Source organism: Eumetopias jubatus, unplaced genomic scaffold (assembly GCF_037043125.1).
Source record: "Eumetopias jubatus isolate StellerSeaLion01/CBP00866 unplaced genomic scaffold, mEumJub1_p1.0 scaffold_2, whole genome shotgun sequence".
NCBI classification, from domain to species: Eukaryota; Metazoa; Chordata; class Mammalia; order Carnivora; family Otariidae; genus Eumetopias; species Eumetopias jubatus.
This window is the reverse complement of record NW_028274808.1, coordinates 9,254,024-9,265,172: the sequence shown is the minus strand read 5'-3', so window position 1 is coordinate 9,265,172 and position 11,149 is coordinate 9,254,024. Positions and strand designations below refer to the sequence as shown.

At 38.7% G+C, this 11,149-nt stretch overlaps 1 protein-coding gene across 1 annotated transcript in view; it reads right to left on the bottom strand.

The window, feature by feature from the left end:
- Nucleotides 1-471: 471 nt before the first annotated feature.
- NEIL3 (nei like DNA glycosylase 3) overlaps nucleotides 472-11,149 on the bottom strand; it is a 45,599-nt gene continuing 34,921 nt past the window's right edge. The window contains exons 7-10 of the mRNA XM_088021366.1: nucleotides 9,845-9,999; nucleotides 7,975-8,398; nucleotides 2,321-2,495; nucleotides 472-754 (exon numbers count right to left, since the gene is read on the bottom strand). Of these exons, the coding sequence (XP_087877492.1) occupies nucleotides 572-754; nucleotides 2,321-2,495; nucleotides 7,975-8,398; nucleotides 9,845-9,999 (937 nt within the window). The 3' untranslated portion in view covers nucleotides 472-571. The remainder of the gene's footprint in view (nucleotides 755-2,320; nucleotides 2,496-7,974; nucleotides 8,399-9,844; nucleotides 10,000-11,149) is intronic.

Sequence of the window (11,149 nt, the reverse complement as noted above, 5' to 3'; positions counted from 1 at the left end):
CTCTGGCATCTAACGGGGAACTTGATGTCTGTTGAATAGAATACAACCAAGCAAATGTTCTTTTCCATAAAGGAGATCTCATTTCCTTAAATTTCATTTATGAAAACAAGAAGTACTTTAATCGTATGCCGTGAAGAGTGGCGGTACCCAAGAACATGACTCATTACAGATGGAAGTCTTAGCTATTTCACTGGACTATGTAAGCTTCCTTAAAAAAAAAAAAAAAAAAAAAAAAAACTGCTTCCCCAAAGAAGTTACAAGAGACCAACAGCACACTAAAAATACTTTATTGTCATTACTAAATGCATTATATATACATGATAAATAGAATATTTGGTACATCTGATGAAACACCCAGTCTTTGTCAAGGTAAAAGAAATACCCAAAGAATGGAAAGATGGCACACATTAAGAAAAAAAAAAGAACAGATCTCAAATATTGCAAGAACTATAAAATGTGCCACATTCTACAATCTTTCTATTAAAGATTAAACAATTAAACAAAAGGGGACTAAACATTATATATGGTTTGAAGAAATCAAATGCCAGATATTCTACAGAAGGAGAAAACATTAGCACCCTGGAATAATTTTTGTTCCTGGTCCATTTTCTGCCCACTGGAAAAAATCGCACTGTTTTGCCTTCCCAAGAGGACACACAAAAAAATTCTTTCCGTTGTTAGGTCCAATCTTCAACACCGTTCTCATGATGGAGCGTTTGCCATGGTTGCAGAATGGGAAGGACAAATCTGCCCACTACAGGGTGAAAACAGAAGGATTGTAAAGTTCAAGTGCAGGTTAGAAATATGTACAGGCTGAGCCTGGGTGCACATGATCAGTGCACCCCACATTCCCTGCTACTCTTAATCTGACATTGTAAAATGGACACAAGTCATTAGTTCTTGCCCTTAAAACAGTTTATAGACTATAAGCATCTCTTCTACAAATTTGTTTGAATTATGCAGTAAACTGCCATGATTCTGAGTTTCTCTTTGTCTAAAGGCATACTTATAGGAGTTCTTTCCTCTTTGTTGAAAATATTTGGAAACGATCAGAATCTTGCTGGAAAGCAATCACCAATGTTTCTATCAGTCTGTTTCAGTTAAAATGATTAAGATCAAAGATTTGTTATGAGTTTGATACTAAAGTTCCTTCATCTCTTAGGAAAAGAAAGAATCCAATACAGAATTACATGGATGAATTTAGGCAGATTCCCTTGTATTGTTCTTATAAATTTTGGCCTCAAGGGAGCTTTAGAACAAGCTGTGATATTATTAATTTGCTACCTAATATTTTTTCCATTACATCCACAAAAGCTCCTTGAGGAGGAAATGTGTCAGTTCAGGAGGATGGAGTTACATCTTGTGCAGGGGTTAAGGCCTGGGAAATTCCTGAAGACAAAGATTTTCTCTCTCAATGAGCCCAACCAAAAAATTTTTGTTCCAGCACTGAAACAGATCAGCGTTTTCTTTTTTTCAGTTATTCACCAGATACAACAACTGGAAAAACACAGATCTTTACACATTAGAGTCACACTCAGCATAGTGAGAGACTCACACCTTGAGAAACACAGAAGGTGAGCCTGAGGAAGGAGAAGGACCCCAGATTCAAGTGTCCTATCCCATCTTCATTCCCAGGGACACTCACAGATCGGCAAGGAGGGAGGAATCGCCCTCTATTTACATTGTTACCGTGCAAGCTTGTGTAATCGGATTCACTACGTTTACTCTAAATCCAAGGTATATAAACTATTCTTCCTGGGTACTTCTATCCAATGCACAAACCAAGGGTTTCATAGCAGAAGTTAGGAAGAGCACGTTTGCATCTTGGATTATTCGCCACCTGGGTAATACCTTCCTATCTTTATAAACCAAGGGCAACACATCTACACTTGTGGTTACGTGTGTGACATAACCAGAATCATCTAACAGCTATTATTTGATTACTTTTTCTTTTTTTGATGAAGCTCTTTGAATTTTAAGTTCTTCAACATTCAGGCTTTCGAATCAAGTGTCAATATGACAACTTAAAATTTAAAGGTGAAAAGGGAAATAAAATTTAAAGATGAAATGGGAAAAAAAATTGCTATTCATTACTTTTTTTTTTTTTTTTGGAAAAGCAGAGAGGAGGCGCAGAGGGAGAAAGAGAACCTTAAGCTCCGACGTGGGGCTCGATCTCGCAACCCTGAGATCATGACCTGGGCCGAAATCAAGAGTCAGGCGTTTAACTGACTGAGCCACCCAGGCGCACCACTATTCATTACATTTTAATAACAGAAGTATTCAATTACATGAGAGCGAGCTTGAAAAATCTTACACGTACTTGGAAAAATCCACACTGCACTTCTCTAGGTAGAGGACAAACATAAAACTGCCTGCCCTTGTTTTCACCATCCTTCCGCACAACCTGGAGAACGCAGAGGCGGTTGTGTTTACTGCAGCGAGGACTATCAGCATTTAATGCACGAGTACCATCTGTCATATTAATTCCAAGTTCACTGAAATGACAGGTTACAAAGTTACTACAGTGTAACAGCGCTAAAAGGGATCATTCCCACCACCTCCCCGTGTCTTTTCTGTACCAAGACATGGTACCAAAAAGTGGACCATGGCCAACTGTAGGTCATTACACACACTGTGACATCTTTTTAACTCTTGGGTTCCCCAGGTAATCCAAATTCACTTCCGAAGCTACCTATGCACCCAAAGCACACGATTAAAATTTCTAAAGAATAAAAACAGCTGAAATGTGCACCCAGTACATCCACTTTATCTACTTTTCATTTGTGATATCCAGTTCTTCCCTTCCTCAGGATTACAGTGTGGCCCCTTTTATTTCCCTTAAAATATTCTCAAGTCCGCTGCTCCCCACCCCCCGAAGTAACTAGAATGAGTCTTCTCTAATTATGTTCTCATCGGTAGCAAACTCTCGCCGATGGCTCTGACAAGGCCAAAGAGATCACCCTTTCTATTGTCCACTTTAGAGACAATTTTCTATGCTTTTCTTTGATCAAGGCTGCTATAATAGTTGCAATCATATTTCAGCAAGGCACGGGCTGCCTGGCAGAGCAGGAATGTGTGTTTTGTAAAGCTACTAGGGAAGCTTTATTCTCCCCCACAATTACGATCAAGAGTATCTGCAGGTTATTCCCACACAGAGTGGACTAAGGTCAGAAGCTGGACTTCTACTGTAGCTGGAAAAGCAGAATTTTCTCTTGGAAAAGGAGCTTCATGATTATTTTAAGGTTTTTTTTTTAATATTTGCATATTTTTAATAATGCCTTTATAAGAACTAGTCTTTTTAATAAAACGGTTGAAGAGAGAAAGAGCTCACATTAATTAAAACCAGAAGTCCTTCCCCTTAATATCCCTATTTTAAAAACGTTTTAATGATAAAATTTGTTTTGGTTAAAATATCATTATTAAATAATTTCTATGATGGAATATTACTTAGACAATTTTTTAAAAAATACTGAAAAATCATAAATACATCCCCTTTTTCTTGCTTCCTAAGCTACATTCTTCATATACTTGTTCCTATAATGATACCTCAAGGTATCATATCTAACTGAAATGTTCAGAGTTTGAGGTATTTTTTCCTTCCAGTTTTATTGAGACCGAACTGACATACGAGGTCTTTTGTGATGAAATTGGTTTAAAATCACCTATAAAACAGACACTTATACATGGCTTTAAATTAACTCAACTTTAAATAAATAAAAGCTTTAAAAAGAAATAAATTAATTAACTCAAATATTCTGAGGGTGGTTTCTGAAGCTGGCCATGCAGTAGGCATTGCTAAGGAAATCATTATAGTTCAATATTTTGTCAGCAACTGTTTTGTGGCTACCTTCTTCGGGGTGGGGGACGGTAGTCAGTATTTTAGAATTAGAGGTCATACCATCCCGAAATAGCAAAGCCTGAAGACAAGAGGACTTTCTTTTTCTGTATCCCTCCATTTACCAATACCTCTTCCAAGAGAGGGGATATTGGAACTTAAACTTCGAGAGAAACTAAATATGTAGATGGTTGCAGAGAAGTCAAGAAATGTCAAAACCAAAGCAAGGGGATCATAAATGTGCTTGGGAAAAAAAAAAAACTGTTGAGAGAAAGAAAAAAAGGTGAAGAATGCCAATAGAAAGGAGAGAAATGCTTTCTTACAGAAAAAAAAAATCCACACATGCAGATAGTTTTCTACATTATTTTGAAGGTGGCCGCCTTAGATAACAATTAGTTGAACATTTTCTAACCCATTTGCTTCTACCTAGATATCTCCAGGGCTCCAAATACCCAGGAGAGGTTTAAATTCTCTTACCAGTGAAGCTTTCCTGGGGAGGGGCAAGGTGGAAGGTAGGGTTACGATGGGGGAAGAAAAGGCCCCCATGTCCCCCCCGGGTTCCTCATTTCTGTCTGTCATTCCATTTCCTCCTTAGTATTAAGTTAAAGACAAAAATATCTACATGCTACCTTATTCCTAGTACTCAGAGTGGGATCCACTGACCAGAAGCATCAGCAGTACCTGGGAGAGCCTTAGACACACAGAATTACCCACCCTGCTCCAGATCGGCCGCAGAATTAGAATCTGGATGTTAAAAAGATTCCCAGGTGATTCATATGCACATTAACTTGTGAGCCACTGAGTTAATGTAACCAAGATATTGATGCCACCTGTGATCACATCAACTCTAAATATGCAGTTAATCTTAATTTTATGATAGAAAACATTATCCAGGATAATTAAATGTTCTGATTAATTGAGGATATCTTGGTTCCTCTTTGTTTCCATCATTATTTAAAAACTTTCTAAAATGTAGCAGAGCATTTTAAGGTAAACTTAGCATGCAAAATAGTTTAACTTATTTTGATAACGAGGACCATCATTTTGAATATTAACAGTGGATTATAAATGGCCTATTAATATGAGAGATCAGGGGTTGACAAATCTTTTCAGATGGCACATATTTTCGGCTTGTGGGTCTTAACAGTTTGTTGCAACTACTCAACTCTGCTGTTGTAGCACAAAACGCAGCCATAGAAAATACGTCAGCCTATGGGAATGGAAGGTGTGCCAATAAAACTTTATTTATAAAAACAGGCGGTGGGCCGGATTTGGCCCTGCCAATGGTAAAGTAAAAGTCATTAGAAGTGAGCAATGCTTGATACCTAATAGGTTCTCAATAAATACTTGTTAATAAATAACACTGAACAGAGATCAGATAAAGACTATTATCAAGAACAAGGACATGACCATGCACAGTCTGTAATTTTAAAATGGACAGTTTTCAACCATCGATTTATCATGGCTTAACTTATCTTACAGATAGGGTGATTCATTACAATGAAAACACTGCCTATAATGTTTTTGAACTAATCAGTGCCGTTGAATGTAGATTTTGGAGCTCAGTGTATTTCAAGAAATAAAACAGAGGTTCAGTGACTCATCCTAGCTGGTCCCAGGTGGTTCTAAAATCCTTGGGGGCTGCAAACTGCAAAGGGGACAGGAAGTGCGTCTGAGGGGTCAGTGTTTCCCCAGTGTGAGAGGTGGAGCCTGCCAGCCCTGACCAGGGACAGAAGAAAGTGTTGGTGATTCTGCCAGTTTTATTTCCTCCTGCGAGTGAACCTCGGCTCAGCTAGGGAAAAGCCTTAACCGAAAACACATGTGTTCTTTGCAGACGCACCCTAGTGTTTTGCTCTGCCTTTAGAATAATTGGATCAAAGACTTAAAACTATTTCTAGCAGTTCTTCTGAGCTGCTTAAAAACCGGTTCAACCATCTAATTTATAATCCAGTAGCTGGATAAAATTCAAGTATATCCAAAGACCAATCTGGAAATATGCCTCATCAACATAGCATGTATCATGTGGTGAGGAGATCAGTAATTAAGAGAACAAAAGGCGAATTAATTACCATATAATTATTAAAGAAAAAAAGAAACTGGCTATAAATTCTCTGAGTGGACCACCTGCTTTAATCGTATTATGTTGTGAGCTTCTGCTCGGCATCTTGTCCACAAGATGAACACTGTAGCTGCCAGACAAGGAGAAAAATGAAATAAATGACAGTAATTTGCAATTTATTCCTTGTAAAGTAGCTGGGTGCAGAAGGGCTGCTGGGTGAATGTATTTCATCACTTGACATTTATTCTGCTAGTTGATCTTGATTGATTTTAGAGTCTCAGTCCTGGGGTTCTTATATTCAACACATACTCAGGCTGCAGTGCTTCTAAGTAATGCTGTGTGCTGTGATTAATCATATGACCCTATTACAAATGGCTTATGAAGAAATCATTTAAATTTAAGGTTACATTAATGTTTTCTTAAGTCCCTAATTCATTAGTTAAATTGTCTGAGATTTTCTACAAAGCACTGAGGAAATAAAAATATGCCAAGATATTTCATCTGGGTACAGGGAAGGCCACAACACTTTAAATTGCTCGCATCTACTTCTTTCCGCCGAAGCTACAGCACAGAAAAGACTTCAGTACGGATTTTCTTAGAGGATAGCCTCCCAACTCAGACACTCCAGACCCTAGCTCCTTCATGACCTTTGACTGGGGTTCATTAGACGTTAATTAGGATGAAAGTGTAAAGGGAGTGTCCTGATCCAGGCAGTTAAACGCTTCGTCTCCACAGCTTAATTCACATGTCTGTCATTCCTAAGTTATGGACAAAAGTTAAAGCAGTTATAAATGATTATGAGCAAGATTTTTTTTTAAGAAATCAGCCAAGGATAAATCATCAAGACTAACTTGATGGTAAATTTAGAGTTGGGATAGAAGACTCGAGACAAAAGAATCTATCAACCAAACACCGCCTCAGAATTATGAAATATGCTCCAAGGGTTCCCAGAGGCTAGTCTGGGACGGTACCCCAGCTGGTCCCCCGTCTTGCCGCCTGAGGGAGGAATCTTCCCCTCAGCAAAGACACAGCCCATCTGGGGAGAAGCTAATAATGCAACTCCCCCCGCCCCCACAATGATCACTTTAAGTCCCACGCACACCACCTCTTTTCTGCCCATCTCCCACGGGCAGAAAGACTCTAAAAGACCCATGGGAAGAAGACTCTGCACCTTCACTTCATTGTAAAAATGCAGGATGGACAGCCCTCGCTTTCTGAAGGAAAAAAAAAAAAACAGCTGGGGAAAAAATTGTGGAGAAATGTCTCTCTCTGAGGGAAGCCTAGTATCAGGTTGTGAGAGTAAGGAAGTCTAGATAAAGGGTCTAAGCAAGGTCGTATGGAACAGGTAGTTTTAGGCGCTGCCAAGAATCCTAAGAGAAGGGGTGACATTGTTTATTAACATTGCTATCTCTGGTGACAGCAATTGGCGGTGGGGGGTGGGGGCTTCTAGATGTGAAGTTCATAGTCTCAAAACATATCTGGTCTGCTAGTATTTACTAATCAAAATGACAACTTTTCAAGTTCAGATACAAAAGTGGCAGACGTGTTCTTTGGGCCTTATTGGCCGAAACACACAACACCATCCCACACGGCTATTGAGATAAAGTCACTTTCTTTAGCAGAAATGTCACTAAAAGTATCTCCAATTCCCTCTCTTTAGAAGAGAAGACACTTAACTGTCATGAGTAAGTCTCCCTTTTAGAAGAACTATCTTTCTTTGGAAGGAAATATAAAAAAATACTTTAACAGTGGTGACTGATATCAGGTGGGATTATGGGGAATTTAAACATTTTTCTTTATACTTTCTAATATTTTCCAACTATTCTGTATTGAACTGTAGACAGTTACAGTCAGAATAAAATAACTTTTTACGAAGAGATGTAGAAGGTTCTGTTTTCATTCTCTTCCCTTCTCTAACATTATAAGCTAGAGAAAGCAAGGGAAGTAAATTACCATAATCATCTTTCCAGGTTTGATTTACCTTCCAAAATCAATGCAATTGCTTTAGCAGTGAATGACTTCTCTGCCTTCTTAAAACTTAATGCAAATACCTTCAAGATCAAGGTTAGAAGTATCACACCTGTTAGAAAATCCAGGGTTACCACTCTTGAGGTCTGGTGATGAGGTGTGGGTTGTTTTCAATTTTTTATATGCTGGGCTAAATAATTTAGACCGAGAGCAGACCGTAGGCGATACGTTTACTTTGTTAGATGGTTGAGTTGTCTGGTGTGCCCTCTCCTCGGAAGGGTGCAGTGGATCACTAAAACAAACGTCAGTCTGAGGAGGGTTTTGAAATTCTCCATCTAGTATCTGCTTTTGGCTTCCTTTTCTTTCCAAAGCACTGGACTTATTGCTGAAATCAGCCAAGACAAGCGTTGTAGTTCCAAATGCCGTTTTCCTGTTGATCTTCACTTCTGTACTTGGTTTTCCAAAGCTATTACACGGATACTTCACTAAGCTGTTAAAGTCAATAGAATGTTCTTCATTCCTGATTACTGAATCCGGGAGGAGAGAGAGAGAGGTAATTCTGCAGTATTCCTATAGTATATGGACTATTTGAAATATATAAAAACATATATATTTGTAATATATTGACTATTTGAAACATCTATTTATATGACTAAAACTTATTCCCCTATGATAGTGAATACATAGAACGAATAACACAAAGTTACTTTGGACAATACAGGATTAGCCATGTTCTTGCTAGGAAAATGAAGTGTCAAAAGTTCAATTACTCATAGAGGCTCCGAGGTGGGTTTAACAAAGATTTATATTTGCTTCTTACTATGTCTAACCATTTAAAGGTCATTCAGCTATCAATTCTGTTACTATGAGGCAACATATTAAAGCAGTCGTAATTAAGAGGTTGGTCAGATCAGTAGCTAGAGACCTGTCTCTAGATTATCAGGAATGTTTCTGTGAATGACATAGTAAAGGGAAAGGCTTAGTAAAATTAAGCAAAGATGAATTATAAAGACAACATTAATTAAAAATGTTTCAGCAAAGCATCCCAGGATTTTGGAATCGGTGCTGTAATATGTTCTAAATTGTAGTCTTTTGTACTCAGAGAAATAACAAGAAGATAGTTAATGAGAGGCCAAGAGCCATTTCAGTGGAAATGAACGAGGAGACCTAAGCCTGTGGTTTTCTGAGGGCTCTCTGCTCAAAGATCCAGAAACAGGAGGCGCTGTCCCTTCCAGCAAAGCTGTGCACGGGGCCAGGCCCGCCTTTCTGGCCCAGAGAACAAAACGCAGCTTGGCAGCCAGCACAATGTGGGGTCCACAAGTCAAGGATGAACTTTCTCATCTCTAATTGAAGGAAGAAAGAATGCTTTGAGAACACAATAGGAGCTGCATCAGTGAGCGGGTTCTTAATCACGGGCTCTCTCTGAGGTTTAACTTTCTCTGAACGCATGAAATTGTGAGCTGTAAAGACTTATTTTGAAGGATTTCAATGAAATCAGTACAATTGTCTGGGTAAAGATTTTAATAACAAGGGGTAGGAAGGATAAAGAAGGGAAAAAATTCAGCATTTTTCTATTCCACCTGCAACGGTATTCTTGCAGAAATCCTGCCTTTCTGTTTATAAAGCACTTGGACTGAATAACAAACCCAAAAGTTGCTGAAATCTGCATAAAACAAAGCTTTATTGAATAATTCATTAGAAATAGTAGAGAACAGATGTGATCATCTCCGTTTTTTGAGATACAAAGGCACATACTCTTTTAGCACAAGCATGTTTTCCCTCCCTGTTGGGAAAAAAAAAAAAAGTACTCAATAGAATATTAGCGTGGTTTACATGCAAAGTCTGGCAATTCCTTTAAACCTTTCAGAAAGAGAGCATTTTACTTAGTTATGAAATATCAAGATGGAACAAGATATATACCTTTGTATCATTAGCCCTCTTTGAAGTGTTAGGAACTCAAAATCAGAATTCAGGCTTACCGGTAGGCCTTGAAGTCAGGCAAGCGTCACAGGTCTTCGAAGACGGTCTATTTATCAGCGTACAGACCACACACGTCCATTGCTCTTCACATTTGCCAGCCAAGTGCTCCCCACTACTAGATGGCCACCTGATTGTAGTGTTTCTTCTGGGCAGATTGCTACAAAAGGATTTTTAAGGTTACTCATTAACACTGTTACTGTTGTTCTTGTACATTCTAGGTATTTTAGAAATTCTTATAATCTTAATACCCAAGTGGGTACAGGCCCTAACTCTCTCGGAATAAGATGTTTCTTCTTGGGCCCTGTTGATTGCTGTTAAAGACAGAAATAACAAATAAACCTTTTTATTTAGAACAAGAGTTGTTTTGTTTTTTTTTAACTCACTAAAAATAGTCGACAATAATTGCTAGGAAGCATTTCTCAAATAAGGTTTTAAGTACGTGGTACTCTTCCCAAAGCCAAACTAAGATATCTTCACTGAACCAAATTTGGGGGGTGGTGGGGCAAGATGGGGGGAGAAAAGAATTAGGCAGAAATTAGAACATGGAAAGTAAAGTGAGAAAAATTTTAGTTACTTCATGTGCATGTCTCTCTAGAATTTCTCAACACTTGTCTGCTAAGCACTATATCGATCAGCTGATCTGTAATGAAGAAAAAGATACCTGGCCTCATATTACTTCCCCTAAGGTAAAACTGTTTCCTGTTAGGTATCTAAGGAAGAGATCGGTAAGAAAACAATAAAACCAACGCTGACTTTTGGACACAAATGTAAATCATGATTTCCCACCTGGAATTCTTTTCTTTTTTTTTTTTTAAGATTTTATTTATTTGGCAGCAAGAGAGCACAAGCAGGGGGAGCAACAGAGGGAGAGGGAGAAGCAGACTCCCCGCTGAGCAGGGCGCCCCATGCGGGGTTCGATCCCAGGACCCCGGGATCATGACCTGAGCCGAAGGCAGACGCTTAACCGACTGAGCCACCAGGCGCCCCTCCCACCTGGAATTCTTAATTGACTATTTATTGTTACACAAAATGCCATTAAAAGCTCTGATAAAGTCCTACTCTTAAATACATAGTTCCACAGAGCATGTCACGTGGGTAATTAACAGGAGAGCATCGCAGATTCCTTCAGGATTCCAAACATTCATACTGAGAAGAGCTTTTTGGTAAAGGCTATGGGACCTCCCTTTTCAGAGCATGAGTTCTTTGACTTCAGAGGTACCCTGTCTCCTGTAACATTTTGCTCTGTACATATAATTACACCAGTTTTTAAATTCAGGCTTGTCTGGTGAAATAACAAATAGCATAAG